This window comes from Furipterus horrens, unplaced genomic scaffold (genome assembly GCF_987537825.1).
Source record: "Furipterus horrens unplaced genomic scaffold, mFurHor1.1.pri manual_scaffold_2, whole genome shotgun sequence".
In the NCBI taxonomy this organism is placed as follows: Eukaryota; Metazoa; Chordata; class Mammalia; order Chiroptera; family Furipteridae; genus Furipterus; species Furipterus horrens.
Genome location: NW_028327172.1, coordinates 206,999,005 through 207,019,371, shown reverse-complemented (window position 1 = coordinate 207,019,371; position 20,367 = coordinate 206,999,005). Strand labels below are relative to the sequence as shown.

The 20,367-nt window shown below is 40.2% G+C and overlaps 1 protein-coding gene across 2 annotated transcripts in view; it reads right to left on the bottom strand.

The window, feature by feature from the left end:
* Nucleotides 1–20,367, bottom strand: part of KCNIP4 (potassium voltage-gated channel interacting protein 4) — a 391,027-nt gene that overhangs the window by 6,726 nt on the left and 363,934 nt on the right. For both annotated transcript variants that reach the window (XM_090267023.1, XM_090267022.1), the window contains exons 3-4: nt 17,317–17,386; nt 9,066–9,136 (exon numbers count right to left, since the gene is read on the bottom strand). In XM_090267023.1, the coding sequence (XP_090123149.1) occupies nt 9,066–9,136; nt 17,317–17,386 (141 nt within the window). The remainder of the gene's footprint in view (nt 1–9,065; nt 9,137–17,316; nt 17,387–20,367) is intronic.

Below are 20,367 nucleotides of genomic sequence, written 5' to 3'. Positions count from 1 at the left end.
CATATTCCAGCCTCTGCTCCTGTTGCAATAGCTTCTCTTCTGGCTCCAATCTGTCTGCCTCCCTCTTATGAGGACCCTTGCAATTTTGTTGGGCCCATCCCGATAATCCAGGATAAACTCCCCACCTCAAGAACCTGAGTCACATCTGCAAACCTTCTTTTACCTTGTAAGGGAACATAGCCACAAATCCCAGGAGTTAGGATGTGGACTCTTTGGTGGGCCATTATTCCGCATAACAAGCCCCGGCACATTCTAGATCGTCTTGTTTTTTTTTTTTTTTTCTGAAGTGTTTGTTAATATTTCTTGATCATATTTATTTCTAGTATTTCAGTTCTTCTGTTGCTATTGTAAATGAGGCATTTTCTTCTGTTATATGTTGTAGTTTTTATTTGTGCAGTGTATATCAGTTATCAATTTCTGTATAATAATTTTCTATGCTGCCAACTGAGTGTTCCTATTGTGTATGATTGTTTATCAATTGATTCTCTTGGAGTTTTCATGTACTTGATCATTTTAGCTTCAAATGGAGTTAATTTTACCTTTTTTCTATTTTTCTATTTTTAATAATTTTTAAATGTACATAATAATACTTCTCAAATATTACATAATTATAATAATAGTAGACTTCCTTATTTTGTTACTGAATTTAATGAGACTATTTCTAGTGCTTTTATATTGAGCACGATTTTTATTATGTTAAGGAAGTATACTATTCCCACTTTATTAAACAAACTTATCAAGAATGACCGCTGACCTCTTTTGCAGAAATGGAAAAGCTGATCTTCAAATTCATATGGAATTGCAAGGGGCCCCACATAGCCAAAACATTATTGGAAAAGAAAAACAAAGTTGGAGAACTCAAAATTCCTAATGTCAAAACTCACTGCAAAGCTGTACGGTGCAGCACTGGCGTAAGGACACATATATAAACCAACGCCATCAACTTGGAAATCCAGGAATAAACTCCCATGTCTGGGGCCCTGATTTCCAGCAAGGAGGCCAAGACCAGCAGTGGGGCAAGGATAGTCTTTTCAACACCTGGTGCTACCCTAATGGTTAAGAATAGTAAGAGGGGTGGATACTGAATTCCGGTTTCCATTTTCTTATGACCAAGCCAAAGAAAGAAAAGGGCATAGAGACTTGCTGTATACTAACCTTGTCTTATTCAGTACGAGCTTCATTGACCTACAAACATGCACTTAGTGCCTTGGTGCTGGTTACCATGCCAGGAACCTCAGTCCTCCTGCCTCCCGTCTGCCCTAGAGAACTGAGGCTTAGAATTATGCATTTGGGGGCTTTTGCCACAGTCCTATTTACACATAAGAAAACATTCAGTGACTTGCCAAAGGTTAAAATGGTTAACTTAGCTAGGCAGTATCAGATTCAGCAGGGAAAGTTATACACATGTTTAGTATATTTCTTATTTTATGCTTGCTTACATAGTTTCATGGACTTTCTAAAGGTTATTAATTTTCTGTGGTGTGACCTTCCTTGTTTGGGGTTGAACTTCCACAGCGATCAAGCTACCAATTTAAATATTTGAAAGAGATGATTTGGAATACTACCAGAAGCTGCATTTGTTTGGAACTAGTAAAAGGCATCAACATGTCAAAAAAAATAATAAGAAATACATTTTCTAAGATCTGTAGCTTGATTTTATCATGTAGAAGACATAATGTACCTACCTTGATTGATACACAATACTGTCTATTTTGGTAGTTAATGTCTTGATAAGTGATTACAGTCATATTAAATGAAATTAGAGGAGAGTTATTTGGTTTGATTTCACTGGAAGCCATTAAAAATTAATGAGTTTTTAAGCAACATCATAAATACGAATTATAATAAGTATATACATAGAATGCTTCATTTATGTAAAAAATACAGAAAACTCTACTAACAAAAATTGCAATAACAAATAATCCTATCACCCATTCACACTGAACATTTCCATTTTGAATGCATAGCTTAGCATTATTTATAGTAATGGTCATATGATACACATATAATTCTGTATATTTCACTTAAAATTATAAGTATTTCCCCACATCACTGAAAATTTGTTGTGACATCATTTAATAACCACATATTAGATTGAACCATATGAAACTGCTGATTTTTTTTTACCATATTTGTCAAGATTAGTAATTTCATGTGGTTTAATCTAATAAAATACTCTTGCAATAGCTTCTGAAATTTGAACATTTTGGACCCAAAACCACACTAAGAATTACATTTGAAATAGCAGCCTATACAGGCACACACACACATGGACACACACACAAAATCATACACAAGAAATTAAAGCTATGGCTCTATTTCCATTTCTCTTCTATTATTGTTTTTAAGATCCTTGTCATTAATCTCTGAATTTATTTTACCACCTACTAATGGTTGCAATCTGGAGTTTGAAAAAGTGCTTTGTCATACAAATATATTGTAATGTATTCGACCATACTTTCTACTCCTGGATATGTTAATGAATTTAAATTTATTTTCATTATAAATGATGCTGTGGTAAACATTTTTCTCAGTTTCCCATTATCTTGACTTATTTCCTTAGGGAAGACATGGAAGTCTTGGATTAAATAGCCCTGGGACCCTGAAATTTAACAGTAATAATGACTACAGTTTATTGATGTGTGTGGGTCCCTGTGTTAGGCAATTTCCACGTGATATTTTGTGTCAGCCTCAGGCAACCATAGGGGACAGGTATTGTTCCCCTTATATTATAGATGGAAATTCAGAGAAAATACATGACTGAGCCACAGGATATACAGTGAGCAGCAGAACCAGAAATTGACCCCCGACCTCTGACTTAAAGCCCATGCACTGATTTTTGTGGGTGGGATGGATGCCTGAGTGGTAATTGTAAAAGCTGGACAGTAATTATTGTATTTTTCGCTCCATAAGATGCACTCTCCCCCCCACCCCCAGAACTGGGGGGATATGTCTATGCGTCTTATGGAGCAAATATTGCATCACAGACCATGATGTGTGTTACCTGACCTGGGGTTCCCAGAAAACTAGAAGAGTCCTTGAACCTTAAAGTCTCTCCTCATTTGTTAATGACAGTGATGATGGTTCTTAATACCACTGTTGACTGCTGTTCACTTTATGGTTGAAATGTTATTCTGTTACATTTGATTAAATGTTTTAGTACAGATTTTTTTTTTCTTGTTTTTCTCCTCTAAACCTAAGGGCATCTTAAGGTCAGGTGTGTCTTATAGTGCAAGAAATATGGTAAATTCTAGAAGTTTACCTTAGACATCATCAAGCAAATAAACATCATGGCTCAGTCTCTCGTTAGCAGGCAGTCTGTTGTGATGATTGAGAATGTGGGCTGTAAATCTATGCCCCAGGGTTCAGATCTGGCCCACCAGCTGTTCTTGTAAATAAAGTTTTATTGGAACGAAGGTATGCCTATTTATTTAGAATCTGTTGTCACTTTTGTGCTATAACAGCAAAATTGAGTAGAGACAATAGAGACTGTGTATCCTGCAAAGTTAAAAATATTTACTATTTGGCTCTTCACAGAAAAGTTTACTGAGCCCTGGTTAAAACTACAGGTTTTAGAGTCTTAGGAAGAGCTAGGGTTCAAGCCTGGTTCTGCCATCGATTGACTGAATGACTTTGGACAAGTCACTTTGTTGCTGGTGGAAATTAAACTCTTCCATGGGACCGCGAGGAAAGCAATCCAAGGACCCACGCACAGGAGACTATGTGCTGGCAAGATGGTTTATTCATGTGGAAGGCTGTCCCTGGGTCCCCCCTCTGTCTGTCCGGCCACCGGAAATCAGGGCCAGAAACGGAGTGCATGCCCATAGGTCCTGTGCCATATCGAAGTCCAGGCCAGTCCAGCACCCGGCGAGTTGAGCCTGTGCTTCCAGCTGCAGTTCACTGTTGTATGTGGTGGTCAGGCTCCCTCCTGGATGCCATGGGCTAGCGGCTGCTAGGGCCACGTGGTTGTGGAAGGAAAACGCTGAGTCCGCTGTGTGAGTGCAGGTCACAAGCAGGAGAGACGGGGAGCGAGAGAGCTTCTCTCAGATTCTGTTAGTTTAGGATGGACCAGGCGCTTTTTCAAAATGATCAATTAATTCTCAGGCTTTCATGGGCTTTGGACGAGTTTATACTCCTAGTCACACTGATAGGCCTCTATGGCCCAGCATCACCCTGCACCCCCCAACAATTCACTAGTGGAGTGGGGCAAGGGGGGAGTCGCAATCCCTTTGTGGGAGCAATGCTGTGATCCCCTGCAGTGTGAAAAGCGTTAGCTCCTTGGTGAAGCAGGCAGGCTCTTGCTGCCCAGGTTATTAAGCTCGATGTCTAATTTCCTTTTGCTCCCCTTCTTAATACCCAGCTAAATACAGATTTATCAACTTAACCTCCCTGTGTTTGGGGTTCCTTATCAATACCATGTGGGTAGTAATGCAGGTCCTCCACTTTTTATCTGCAATTTACTACCTCCCTCCAAAACTATATATATATATATATTTTGTAAACTAAGAAAATGACCAAAAGTCACTTATTTTGAAGACAGAGGGAAGTGGTAAATTTTGCTGTCAAAACTTAGTGTCAAAGCCTAAAGTGAACTGACATTAAACTATTTCTAATTCTTTCTTTCTATCTACCCAATCTGTCTATCTATCATCATCTGTCTTTTCCTATTGCATTAATCAGAGGACGGTAACAGCTATATCAATACTTGCAGATCTTACTGGCTTAGCAGCATATAAGCTTATCTGTCACCTACAAACAGTGACACATGAGTGAGGAGGGGGCTCTCTTCCACACAGTCATTCAGAGAGCTGGGCCCCTTCTGCTTTGCTGTGAGACTAACTAAAATATGTGACCTCCCAGGCTCCACGGATGGAAAGGCAGAGGGAGACGTGGTCCCTTCCACCCACACCTGCTGGGTAAAACTCAGTCACGGCCCCACCTGGCTGCAGGACAGGTGGGGATGACAGCCTCGTCATGTGACCACGGAGTGGAGCACCTGGACATTGGGGAACAGTAGCAGTCTCTGCCACAGCTATCTTTGTCATATTTTTGCTGCACAAGTATGACACGGTTGATTGCAGCTGCAGACCCTGCTGGAGACATTACAAATGGAAATACATGCCCAGCCATACCTTTCAGAATCTGCAAGACTCTGAATGACAAAACTCACTGGCTCTGTGGACGTCAGATCTGGCTGGAGATCTACATACACCAAACAGGCAGGATAGCACAGATGCTAAGAGCTATATTCTGGGGCCAGACTGCCCGAGTTAGAACCTTGGTTCTGCTGCTTTCTGTGTGGCCTTGGGGAAGTTTCTTAACTTCTCTGTGATTTATTTGCTAAATAGGAGATAACAGTACTTAGGACAATTAAATAAGTTAGTATATGGAATTCCCTTAGCATAAGGCCTGCCCCATAATGAGTGCAATGAAGGGTCAGTTAGCATTATTGTGTGTAGCTATTATTATTGTTAATGTTCATTTTAAACACGCAGTGACTGACACACAATAAACGCTTCTTACATAATCCGATGCAGAAGTATCGTCCATAGCATCGCAAACAGAGCAGTCTCTTATCATTCGCTTCAATGTGTTCAATGATATGGGATGGCTATTTAATAAGCTGACCAATGTCATTCTTCACTGGCTTTCTTAGGAAAATCTCCAGTGGTAATAACTGCTGTGGTTAATGTTTAGTAAACTGACGTCATTACTTGTTCATTCTTACATTACCTTGGGAAGTAGCTCTGCTTGCCGATGGTTTACAGATATGAATGCTGAGGCCCAGAGAGTTTACATACTCAGCCCAGGGTCTCACAGCTGCTTGGGAGCAAATGAGGTTTAGATCCAGTCATGTCTGGATCCAGGACCCCTCCTGCTTCATTCACTCTGCCTTTCAGGCTTTAAGCAAACTAAGTAGAAAAGTCCATTTCCCCTTATTACAAGGCGGAACGATCTCTGCTGCTCCTCTCAGGGTGCTATTGCTCCTCATTATATGTTCATGGCCTAATCACTTTTGTTTTCTAGAGGCCTTCCAGGTAGCTAATGAATGTAGAACAATAACTACAGTAGCCTAGTGTTAAATTTGATTTTAATATAAGATTTATTAATTTAGTCATTAGTTTGCCTTTAAAAGACATTTACCAGCATGCTTTTAGTATATAGCCATTACACCTAATTTCCCAAATTACAATCAACATTCAGCATAATTATCAGAATTTTACATAAATATTGTAACAGCCATGTTATGCAGATCTTGTATCATTAACACCAGACTAAATTTATATGTGAAATTAAATGTGATATGCGATAGGTAATTGATGGCACATTTCTGTCACATAAGTAATTTCAAGTAATGAAATCACTAGTAGTTTTTGCCTTGCTCATTCTCTGCAAACTAGCTATGACCGATTTTATTAGGTTAACTGGACACTTTGATTTCTACAGTGTAGCTACACTAAGGCTGTGCTGGAATTAATCTTGTAGGTAAAATGGAGCAAACACTAATACAACATTATCATGCGGTGACTGCTGCCATCAGCGGGAGCCTGGTACCTATGACGCTCTCAGATGACTCCTTGTCCCCCAACTAACTGCTGCCGCCACATCCGAGGTAAAGGCCACCGCCCTGGTCTTGACCACTGCGGTCTTTTCAGTTCACACTTCCAGCTCAGCCACCACCAGCTGCTACTCTTATCTTCTTGTTGATATCTCCTGGAGAAGTTACGTGAGAGGACACGTAGAAGTTCCTGGCCCAGATTCTTCATTGCAGTAGCATTCAGTCTGCGGGGGAACCTCAGATGCTAGAGGAGGCACTTGGCTGCTCCGGTGCTCCTGCCCCCTCGGCCACTGACTAACACCTCAGACGCCCGAGCCTTTCTTTTCTCGTCCTGACTTCACAGAGCCTTTCTGCCAGGCAGTGGGCCATGAACACATGAACTCCATGTCCTCAACATGACACGTTGTGTTGAAATACAATTCTTACCAATTTTAATATCTCTTGAACTGCTTCCTCCTTTTCATCTCCAGTGGCCCTGATTGTAGCTCAGGCTTTTATCAGCTCCAGTCTGGGCTCCTGGAATTATAGCAGCTACAGTAGTCACCACCAACCCCATCCACCATTTTCCTTTCCTTGGTTTCAGTTACCCACGGTCAACCACAGTATGAAAATGTTAAAGAAAAAATTCCATAATAAACAATTCATTTTTTAAAAGTTACATGCCGTTCTGAGTAGGGTGATGAAATCTCATGAGGTCCTGCTCCATCTGCCTGGGAAGTGAGTCATCCTTTCGTCCAGCGTTTTCATGCTGTAGACGCTCCCCACTCCTTGGCCACTTAGTCACAGTCTTCGTTATCTGATCAACTGTTGCAGCATCACAGTGCTTGTGTTCAAGCCGCCCTTATTATTATTTAGCAATGGCCCAAAGCCATTCATGTAACTTTTATTAAGGCATCACACTTCCTGACTTAAAAATATACCGCTAAGTTAGAGTAATTAAAACAGTATCGTATGGGCATAAAGGCAGATATACAGACCAATGGATCAGAACAGGGAGAAATAGATACAGTCAACGGATCTTTGATATGGGTGACAAGAATGCACAAGGAGGAAAGGGAAAGGATAGTTTCTTCAACAAAGGGGGTTAAGAAAAGCAGACATACACACCCCAAAAGAATGAAATTGGACCCTTCCCTTACACTACACGCAATTATTATTTAAAACAGATTAACACCTGAAACCATAAAACTCTAAGGAGTGAACATGGGGGGAAATGTCATGACATTTGCACTGGCAATGATGTCATGGATGTGGCACCAAAAGCACAGACAGCAAAAAACATAAATAAACAAGTTGAATTACATCAAACAAACAAACAAACAAAAAAAACCCGTCCGTGCAGCAGAGGAGATGACAAAGTGAAAAGGAAACTTGTAGAATGGGAGAAAACATTTATAAACCATGCATCTGGTAAGGGGTTATCTCTGAAATATGTAAGAAATTCCTATAACTCAACAGTAAAAAATAAAAAATCTAGTAATGCAATTTAAAAAATGGGCTGAAGACTTGAACAGACATTTATTTCTCTGAAGAAGATATACAAACGGCCAACAGGTATATTAAAAAATGTTCAGCATCGCTAGCCATCAGTGAAATGCAAATCAAAACCACAATAATATGTCACCTGATACCTATCAGGATGTCTGTTATCAAAAAACTGAAAGATGGTAAGTGTTGACAAAGACATGGAATATTTGGAAAACCTGAACTCTGTTGGTAGGAATGCAAGATGGTGCAGCCACTATGGAAAACAGTATGAAGGTTCTTCAAAAAATTAAAAATAAAACTACTACTGACCCAGCAATTCCACTTCCTAATATTTATCCAGAAGAATTGAACTAGGGATCACAAAGACATAATAGCCACCTCATGTTCACTGCAGCTCTATTCACATTAGCCAAGATGGAGAGACAATGAAATGTCCACGGTTAGACAAATGGATTAAGAAAATGTGGTATACACATTCAATGAAATGCCAGTCATCCTTAAAAAAAAAAAAAAAAAAAAAGGAAATTCTGCAATATGCAACAACATGGTTGAACTTTGAGGACATCATGTTAAATGAAAGACGCCATCATCGAAACATAAATACTGTATGATTCCATGTATATGAAGTATCTATTTCAAGTAGTCAAATTTTTAGAATCAAAGAGCAGAATCATGATTGCCAGGGCTTGGGGGAATGAGGGAATGGAGAGTTACTAGTCAGTGGGCATAAGAAGCTTCAGCCAAGCAAGATCACTAAGCTCTAGAGATCTGCTGTACAACATTGTACTTGGCATCAGCAATAATACATTTACACTCAAATATTTGTTAAGAGGGTAGATCTCATGTTGAGTGTTCTTACCATAATAATAATGAAAGAGAATAAAAAGCTCAAAGAGCAATAAATAAATAAATAAATAAATAAATAAATAAATAAATAAAAATCGAGCTAAAATTTCCCGACTAAATCCCTGTCAGTGTCTAAAATCAAGTCTCACGAAAGAAAAAGTCTACGACTTACCTCAAAACTCACAGCTCCATTGTGGTCTGTGTCAAATGCGTTGAACAGAAAATGTGCATACGTTGTAGAGTCTAAAATATTGAAAAGGGAATGTCATTTAGTCAGCATTTCAATATCCTATGTAAGCATTGTACCTACAGCATGTCCAAGTCAGGAGAATTTACTCTACCTCCTCTCACTTGTGATTTTTTCCCAGTTGCCCACCACCTTTCCGTAGAGGACTGTAACTTGAAATTCACTGGCGTGAGCTACCTACACAGAGGCCACTGATAACAGGATGGCAGACCTCTCTGTAACTTTCTGGATGGAAATGCTCTGGACACATGCGAGTCTTGGGTGATGTTACTGATTCTACTCGGGGACGAGGAATACAGCCGTTGATGGGCAGGAGGACTACGCGAGACCCATCTGGAAGTTGCTTAGTGTTTAGCAGAGCCCATCTCTAGAAGTAAAACAATAAAAATACTCCTAATGAAACACAGATGAATTGCTATTCCTAGTGCCGTTTATCAATTTTACAATTTATATAAGCTACTGAGACCCAGAGAGGTTGAGAAACTTGTTCAAAGTCACACAGTCAATAAGTATAGTGGGACAAAAGTTGGCATTTTTCTGACTGAGAATCCAGGCTCGTCCATAGCTTGTAGCAGTGACTTGCGAAGTGTCTGTCCCCTTGTTGGAAGGGGATTGTGTGGTCTTACAGGTTCCCTGTTGCCCTGCCTGGGCCCTTGGTGGGATTCATGGCCCTGAGTAATGGTACACAGTTTGGAAGGCTATCCGTCCCAGCGTCTTACGATGCTGCCTGGTGACACTCAAGTTTTCTGAAATCCAACACTGCCTCTCAGGAGGATCTTTTTTCCTTTAATGCTTCCTTCTTTCCTCTTCTCCTGTTTCTCCTTTGTCTCTAATCTCTGAGCTTTCTGCTGTCCCATTTTCCAAGAATCTACGTTTCCTTACTGCTTTCTTTTCTTAGTGCCGTTTTCATTTTTAAGCGTTTCTATGCTTGGCTGTTGATCAAATCTACTTGATTATTTTAAATGTTTCATCTCATGGGTTTCATCCTTTTACCTTAACCTTTTTTTATATTAAAAAAGTGTAACCTTTTAGCTCATTGGCTGTAGCCTTTTATCTTCAGTTGAAAATCCATTTCTACTTTACTACTTTTAACCTTTACTTTTATTAGGATTTTTAAACAAAACTTCTATTCACCCTTTACTTTATGAATTGCTTTTTGAAGTTTGTCAAAAAATCTTCTAGTCACCCTTTAATTTATGAATTGCTTTTTTAAAGATTGTCAAAAAACTAAGCCATAGTAGCAGGAGTAGAGAATTGTCCTCCTCAACTAAGGGAGGTCAGAGGTCATACAAACTCCTTTCTCAGCTCTCAAGCACCCACGTCTCCTTACGGATTATTTTCCCTGAATGCTTTACCCTGGTGGTTAATGATATTGGAGGCCATGTATTTCTTGAGATAGACTATACACTCAGTTTCTCAAAACGATGGTGGTGTTTTCTTTCACCTCTTCCCTTTAAATATGATACGAGGAATTGCTTATTTTTAAACATATGATTATTAACACTGTTTTTGGCAAACTAAACTGGTACTGCAATTGGGTCTAAATAATATGTGAAGCTATTGTATGTAGAGTGGATGTCCATTGAGTATAGATGGGCCACAAGAAGAAATCCTTGACTATGAGACCAGGAATTTAATTGTAACCAATTTAGTGCAATTGGTAGGAAGTTCCATTGGCAGCCTATTTTTATTTGCAAAGTTGTTCTGCTCTCACCTGTACTCTTACACAGAGTTCTGCACCTATTTAGTGGCCTATAGAGAGATGAGCTGACAAGTGGTATGTTTAACTTATTTCAGTGAGAAAAAAAGGAGATTTTGCATATTTTATAATGAGCTTCATTAAGCAGGTCTCTTGTTACCCTGTACAATCAGGGTGAATGCCTTTCCCTTAACAAGCAGAATTCAGCATGAATAATAGCCAGAACAAACAATGTTGAGAATTTTTTTTTTTAATTTAACAAACATGGCATACATAATTACCATTCTTCTTAAATGTATCTGCTCTTGCTTTCAAGCTTGACATGTGGGACATACACTCTCAAGGTTTGCTCTAACGTGGCACCGAGGACTTCCTGTTCTCCTAAATGCACCTTGGCAAGTCTCCTGGAAGTTAAGCCAGTGTTCAGCCTAGGTATACTGGGCAGAGAGCCGTTGTTAATAGCAGAGTGAAGTCAGACTGCCTGAACTTGAATCTCAGCTCTACCAAATATTAACTGCGTAATCTTGGACAAGCTGTTTCACCTCCCTGTGACTCAGTTTCCTGTAAAATTAAAACAATATGTACTTCATAGAATCATCATGAAGAGATTAAATAAGATACTATATGCAAAGGGCTTAGGACAGTCCTCGGCACATATTAAATGTTCAATAAATAATAGGTAGTCTTCTTTGTTTTCATAGTGCTTTCAATAAGCCACTTTCGTTTTAACTACCTTAAAGACACATGATCAATTATTTTTTACAGATGTAATATATTTTCACCTCAAAACGTTCCTGTTTTTGGTAAACTCTATTGTATGTTTAAATGATGGGTGTTCTAATTTGATAAAACTTTGTGCTCAATACTTGTGTCATGACAGGCACTGAGGTTTCTGGTGGAGTTTGGACTCCTTCTGGCAGGTACTTGGAGACCCTGAAAGCTTTTAAAAAGGGGGCATGATGCTACTTGCTTTGACTGGGCAAGAGGAAGGAGCCGAGGCACTGGGGGCATCTGCCTGGGCACAGAGGTGGGCTCGTGAAGGAAAAGAAAACTGTCCACAAAAACTTCCATGGTCTGCTTCCATCTGACTATGTTTTTCTTAGCTACTTGGTAAGTATTTGCTAAAAGGATGAATAACTGGTATCCTGGATTCTAGATTTCAGTACAGTTCAGGGCTCAAAAGATTTAAGGGTAATCTCTCTTCTCCTCATATGACCTTATTGTTCACATTTCCTTATATATGACAAAAATAGTTTCTGAGTTTGATATGCTGAGACTGCCTCCATTTCTTGTACTTGTGAGGTTGAAATTTTATAGTTGGGGGACAAAATCGATGGCTTCTTAGGCTAAGAAGGGATCTTTTTTAACAAAGGTGATAAGTAAGTACAGGTACTTTTAGTGGCTTAGCTAAGGTCACCTCGTTAACTAATTGTAGAGTCAGTAATAAAATCAAGACATCTCAGAACCAACTCCTCAAATAAAGATTATTAGAGTAGAAAGAAAACTGAGGATACTTTGTTCCATATCAAAGATAAACAACCTGAGACCCAGAGAAATAAACCATTTGAATAACGTGCCACAAACTCAGGACGCTTGTCTTAGTCCAGTGTCCTTAACCCGATTATTTCCAGACCCCACTGATGGTATCAATGAACTCCTCCATTGGAAAATTATTGATACACACCCATTTCAGAATATTCAAGTATCACATTTCGGATCTGAGGATTGAAATCAATCCGGTTGCTTTCTTTCTTCCCCCCACAAACCCCTGATCCCGACCGGAATTTAGGCACAGTGTGTGGAATCAGCCTGATGCACTTAATAGAAGCTCATGACACTGTCGTTATGGCAAGGCAGGTCCATGTAGATGAAAAGTTGTTTCTGTTCAGTAAAAGCGCTTTACAAATCAGCCTGAAAGTTCTTACAGCTATTGTCCCAGATATTCAGTGATGGAGCCGTTTCAAAAGGATATTTATGTCCATCAAACCCACCCATCTAAGTTCCTCAAGTACCTGGAACACGGTGGCTGCTCAATAAATGTCTGTTGACTTAGAATCTTTTGACCGGAGCTTGTTCTTTCATTCCTTCAATAGTTGTTTATCGGGTACCCCGTATAGTCAAAGGAGGTGCAACATTCTTACAGCAGAGCCCAGGAAACTGCAATTTTTATGAGCTTTAAAAATGCTTAGTGAGCTAAGAGCACCCGTGCTAAAGCTTCCGCTGTATGTGAAGGTGGAGAAGCGTTGCTGTAACGACCCAGGTAAGGGGCCCCAGTAACCCACGCCCTCGCGGCTTGTTTTACAGTAGGCAGACCGTACCCCTTACAGACAAGAAGCCTCTGTGTGCTGGGTAAACCATCTCGCTAAGCAACAGAGAAAACGAAGAGCCTGACACAGTACAAATCACAGGAGGTTCTGCAGATGGGACGGAGCATCTTTCTGGAGGAAACGGTGACACATTGTGATTTATGGAGCCACCACTGTTGCTGCTCATGATGAGATGAACCTCTTGCTTTCAGACCAACAGTCTAAAGAAATGGATTCGGAGAGGTGTGAGGATGGCCATAGCATGAATGTGCCTGCCATTGGAGATGACATTCTTCCTTAGGTCTTTTCCCCTTCTCTAGGAGCACTGCAAGATGCAATTTGCAAGCATGATATTATTTTTTAATGGCAAGTCATTATTCTTTAAAATACTTCATTTTCTTTATTTATTATGCCTGCTACTTTTTGATTTATGCATTCAATTAGCATAAAAAATCAAAGACTTCTTAAGAGTGCAAAAATATTTTTTCTCCAAATTCCTTTGGATTTTGTAACAAGAATCCTTTGCAAAGGAATGTGGATGTTTTTTGATGCTGAAATTTTATTTCTGAAATAAAGATAAATTTTAATGTGGAACTGTATCTAACTTGTAATATGTAATAACTTCATTTGAGATAATCAAAAAATAAAGATTTTCATTTGTGCTAGGTGCTTTGACACTGTTGCCTCTCAATATGTTGACAGACACTTAAATATATAGTTAACATGATTTTTCTTTAAAAAGTTCCATGGTAATGATTTAGAAATTAATGAGTTAATCAAATAATATTCCTAATTATTTATTGAGGCAGACATTGGACCCATTGCAGTATGGCTCTATGAGTGATAGCTGTCTGTGGGCTGTTAGCGATGAGGTGGCGTAGGGGAGTGTCAGCCATGACACATCTAAATTCATATCACAATGAGTCACACTGTGTCTTCTCAGAACTGACATCACTTAACTTCTTTAAAAAGGCTATCTTAAATGAAAACTTCCATTTTGACAATCTATGTGCAAAGTCATTTCAATCCATTGAAATATCTAATACGAACAGTATTTAAAACCAAAGGAGAATCTAATTTTTGTATAAAAAAACTACAGTATTCCCTCACTTATTGCAGGTATTACGTTCTAGACCCCTCCGTGATAGGTGAAAATCTGCGAAGTAGGAACCTTACATTTATTTTAGTATTTATATATATTTTAAGGCTTTATAAACCCTTCCCACACACTTATAAACCATTCCTAGTCCCTTATTAACCTTTCCCGCTCCTTTATTAACTTTTTCCACACTTTTATAAACACTACTTATGCTCTTAAACATATTCTACACTCTTAATCCTATGTAACTTTAACAACATACACATACAGTACCACAAAATCCTGCGATATAGTGAAAAATTTGCGATAAATAATTAAATATAATATTTTTAAAAATCCCACGTTACAGCGAGGCTGCCATAAGTGAACCGCGATATAGAGGGGGACTACTATAATATTTAGATGTTGGAAACTTCCCAAGTGCCTATTACAGATATTATTCCATTGTATTGTTATAGCCACCATGTAAGGTGGATGTCTCCTAGTCATCCACGTGTGCACTCAGTTATGCAGTGGGCGTCTATCGCATGCTGTTGCTTGTCAGTCACTGGGCCACAACCTGTGGACACAGTGTGAACAGAACAGACAAAACCTTGCTCCCTTGGAGAAGACATTCTAGTGGGGGAAGGAACAAGAAGCAATAACCAAAAAATAGGTTAAGTAGTATATATTATAGGGTTGCTCTTGAGTGCTAAAGTGAAACAAAAAGCAGGGAAGGGAATAGGGAATGTTTAAGAGGCTTCAGTTTAAACCCTGGGTGGTGTGCCTCAGTGGATAGAATGTCGGCCTGCAAACCAAGTGTCACTGGTTCGATACCCAGTCAGGGCACATGACTAGGTTGCACATCAGGTCCCCAGTTCGGGGCGTGAGTGAGAGGCAACCACACAGTGATGTTTCTCTCCCTCTCTTTCTCCTTCCCTCTCTCTCTAAAAACAAACAAACGAACAAATAAATCATTTTTTAAAAAGTACCACTGAGTTAAAAAATATTATCTAAAAAAAAAGGGGGGGGGGTGCAGTTTAAGACAAGGTGACACCTGGATAAAAGCAAAGGAGGTGAGGCATTGTGTCAGATACTGGAGAAAAGAGAATTCCAGGCAGAAGGAACAGAAAGTTTGAAGGCCCAGAAGTAGCAACACGATGGCCATGTTGGAGGAACGGTAAAGAGGTCAGTGTGGCTGGAACTTAATGAGTCCACAGGGAAAGTGGGGAATGAGGAGGCAGCGACAGAACAGGGGACCAGTGGCCACAGCCTGTAGGTCCCTGCATAGGCTGTGACTACTGTTCTGATGGGAAGTTGGAGCAGAGCAGGGACATGATCTGGCAGATCACTCAGCTTATGTTGACAACAGACCATGGTAGGTAAACAGGGAGGAAAGTCAGAATCATAGGGATGAATTTGGAGACTATTGATTTTTTAAGTGAACAGCAGTGAAAAAGACATGGGAAAGGAAAGGGATGAACCTCTCTGTGCCTTAGTTTCCACATTTATTAAAAAGGGAGAATCATTCTGAGGGCTGTTGGAAGGGGAGGAGTAATGTGTGCCAGGGTCGAACACATGCTAGACGCCTCAGTAGGGGTGGCTACCTCAGCTCAGGCTCAGTTTGGGTAGCCCCCTTTCATGTCCTCCCTCCCCCTCAGCTGATCTAATCATCCTCCCTTGTGCTCCCATAATAGTATTTTTTTTAAACCTCTATTCTCACACATATGCTTTATTTTGAGAATGTCCATTCGCTACACTAGACTATAACATTCTTTTGGGGCAGATATTACATCTTATTCCTTTTCATTACCAGCACCTAACACACAGCTGGGCACACAGTAGGCTGTGCAACAGATTTGAGCTGGCCATCTGGATGGGCGGTTGAAAAAGAAACAAACATTTCAGTGGCCACCTGGCTGCTGTGGCTCAGTGGATGAGCATCGGCCTGCAAGCCAAGTGCCGCTGGTTCGATTCCCAGGCAGGGCACAAGACTAGGTTGCATGTCAGGTCCCCATTTGGGGGCGCCAGTGAGAGGCAACCACATAGATGTTTCCCTCCCTCTCTTTCTCCTTTGCCCTCTCCCTAAAAATAAAATAAACAGACAAACAAATAAATAAAGTACTAAAAAGAATTTTCAGTGGCCAACACATCTCTTTACTCATCTCTAACACGCATGTGTTATTTTGCAATCCTGTTTTCTTTCCACATGCAATAATATCTGGAGCGGTATTCATTTTTCTCAGATGGAGGTTGCCATAGCAAAGAGTCACTGACAAAGGGAGAAGCAGCAGAGAGAACACTGCGTGAGGCTCCAAAGAAATCTAGGTTCTAACCCAGATTTGCCACGTAATGGATGTGTGCCCCTGAGCCACCCATTTAATTTCTCTAAGCCCCAGATATCACATCTGTAAATTGAAGATAATTACATTTGTCCTAATTTTGAGAGTTGGGAGAGTCAGATGAAACCAATAAAGCATGAGAAAGCTCCGAGGCCTGGGACTAGGCCGTAATAGTCAGAAAGTGTTGGACATTTGAGACCCACAGTGCTAGGCACACGGGAATACTGCTGGTTGTGTTAAACTGAAGAGCAAACTCGTGGATCAGTGATAGTTTGTAAGTAGCTTACTTTTGCAATACATTGGAAATTGTATGCCCTTGCATGCTGCCTACTGATTCGTTTACATAGTGATTAAAGATGGAAAGTCATGCCGTGGAAGATGAAAACGAACTCAAGGTTGCAAACACAAGCAGTTCATCAAAATTAGTGGTCAAGATCAACACACAAAGAGAGTGACCTCATCAAATGGCTGCACAGGTCAATGCCAACTCCACTAGCCCTCACAGAAAGAACAATGAACAATGACTCATGAGCCCAACCCACTGAGAAAATCCTAGAACATGGGGATGAGACTGAAGGTCCCCCTGCCTCACAGAGACCAAGAAAGAATGCATGTGAAGGGTAAGAGAAACAGCTTCCTGTTTACCACGTTGACCCTCCTCCAGGCCAGTGCAGCACCAAGTAGGAAAAAGAAAAGATTGCAAACATAATTCTAACTGAGAGTGCTTGAACAAGTCCACATTTGTACTTACCTCCCTGTGGAAAGAATTGTGAGTAAATCTCTTTGAAGGTCTCTTCGTTAACAACACCGCTGGGGCATTCCTGGAGAAAGTGGGAAAGAAGCAATATGAACAAAGCGTTCATAAAACTAATGTTTTACACATTTTTAAGCCGCACCGACTACCATGCAGAGCTGCACTAGGTAAGTTAACCATGTAGGCATTATCACAAAGAGAATAAAGGCAGCCTATAAAGTTTTCTTTGTCCCAGTTCTCACAGAATGAAAAAAACAAAAAAACAAACAAACAAACAAAAACGCAGATGTACAAATCTTTGCATATAAATGTCCAAGCTGGTCTGACACATTTAAAAACACACTGCTGTTTGAAAGAGCACATATGTTTATTATCGAAGAGGGGAGAGGAAATTACATTGTTTTTCACAAAATGAGGATATTGCAAGATGCTTGACATAGTCTTTGCTAGATCTTGGTGGTGTGTCCTCTGGAGATTTTCTGACCTACAAAATCTTTTCTTTAAAGTATATTTTCTTAATTATGCTATTAGAGTTGCCCCAATTCCCCCCTGTCCCCCGCCCCCCTGCTGTGCCCGGTGCCCTCCTTCCTTCCAGCAATCCCTTCCTTAGTTCATGTCTATGGGTCATGTGTATAAGTTCTTTGGCTTCTGCCTTTCCTATATTATTCTTAACACTCCCCTGTCTGTTTTGTACCAACCAGTTATGCTTCTTAATCTCTGAACCATTTCCCTATTCTCCTCCTTCCCCCTCCCAGCTGATAACCCTCAAATGATCCCTATACCTATAGTGTTCCTGTCTGGTTGTTTGTTTAGTTGGTTTTTGTTTTTGTATTTTAGATTCAGATTATCAATGGTTATGAATTTGTTGTCATTTTAATGTTTATAGTTTTGATCTTCTTTTTCTTAAATAAGCCCCTTTAACATTTCATATAATAATGGCTTGGTGATGATGAACTCCTTTAGCTTTACCTTGTCTGGGAAGCACTTTATCTGCCCTTCCATTCTAAATGATAGTGTTGCTGGATAGAGTAATCTTGGTTGTAGGTCCTTGCTTTTCATTACCTTGAATACTGCTTGCCAGTCCCTTCTTGACTGCAAAGTTTCTTTTGAGAATTCAGCTGATAGTCTTATGGGAACTCCTCTTTAGGTAATTTTCTTCTCTTCTCTTGCTGCTTTTAAGATTCTCTCTTTATCTTTGGCATTTTAATTATGACATGTGTTGGTGTGGTCCTCTTTGAGTCCAGCTTATTTGAGACACCAAATTAGGAAAATTTTCTTTCATTATTTTTTTTAAATAACTTGTCAATTTATTGCTCTTCCTCTTCAGCTTCTGGCACCCCTATCGTTTGGATGTTGGTACATTTAAAGTTGTCCCAGAGGTCCCTAAACCTCTTCTCATCTTTTTTCATTCTTATTTCTTTTTCTGTTCTGGCTGTTCTTCCTTTTGTTCCAAATCACTGATTGAATTCCAGCTTCCTTCCCTTCACTGTTGGTTCCCTGTTGATTTTTCTTTATTTCTCTTTGTGTAACCTTCATTTTTTCCTTTATGTTGTTGCTGTACTCAATGAGTTCTCTGAGCATCCTGATCACCAGTGTTTTGAACTCTGCATCTGATAGGTTGACTATCTCCATTTTCTTTAGTTCTTTTTCTGGGGTTTTGTTCTGTTCTTTCATTTGGGCCATATTTCCTTGTCTCCTCAGTGTGGCAGCCTCCCTGTGTTTGTCTCTGTGTACTGGGTAGAGCTGTTTTTACTCCTTGTCTTGGTAGTGTGGCCTATGTAGCAAAGGCACCCATAAATTGTGTGCGGCAAGGCCTTAGCTAATTGCCAGGGACGAACCACCTACTTCACTGCTTTGTGGCCCTGCATATGGTGGGGGCTCAGAGAGGGGACAATGCTGCTGCCTGGCTTCTGGAAGTTTGCCTGGCCCTCGCTCCATTTCCACTCACTTCACCCACTTCCTGTATGCAATTGGCATCCTTCCAGTTGTTGGCCTGGTGTTTGTGTATGTTCTAAGACCATGCAGGCCCTTTGAGCAGTGAAAATCCAAAAGTTTTTTCTGTATCCCCAACCTCCACTGGTTTTTATAATCATGGGTAATGGGGCTTTATCTTTCTGGAGCTGGAACCCTGGGCTATGTGGTCTGGCCTGGGGCTGGGATCACTTGCTCCCATGGTATCCCTCCTGGTTTTTATCCACCACACATGAATGCTGCTGCTTGTCTGAGCTACACTGCTTCTCCATCCTGTCTCTGTGGCTCTGCCCCTCCTACCTGTCTGGATGAATGTGGCTTCTTTAAATCCTTGGTTGTCGGATTTCCACATAGTTCAATTTTCTGATGGTTCTGGTTACTATTTGTTTTTGAAATCTGGTTCTAATTCTTTCTATGGTTGTGTGAGGAGACAAAGCATGGCTGCCTACATCTCCATCTTGACTGACCTACAGTATCTTCAGTTCAGTGAGAAAATCTATGCTCCATTTGGGTCAAAGGTGACCTGGCCTGAGAAATTTCAACCAGGAATAGTTACTAATTTGTATTAATAGTCTGTTCTGAAGTGTAGAATAGCTTGGTTTGTAATGAGTGACCTTGAATGGGGCAGGACCCACGATTTTTTAAATTTCTCTAGAAGAGGATCTGAAAAGAAACAGGCTTGAAGATAATGAATTTCCACCTTTGTTCCATGGGCAGAGTTATTTAAGACTCAGGAATATTGACCTTGGGAACCCCACCAATGTTGGACTATTGACCTGGTGGGACCATAGGGCAAGGCTACCCTTCTCAGAGTGCACTGGGCATTTTCTGTAAAAGGAACTGAAATCTTAAACATTAGAAGGGATTTGCCTTGGTGAGGAAAATGAGGACTAAACAAGTAGAATTTAGATGAGGTGAGGGCCAAACTTCCTCCACCCTTTTTAGTTACATGAACAGTCTGGCCAGGAACCTGAAGAGTGGAGACTCCTGGGCAGTGGAGACTCACAATCATATAATAATCCAACGTTAAATCACATGTGAATGCTAACTGTGCACTGAGGTGAAGGTGATAGGCTC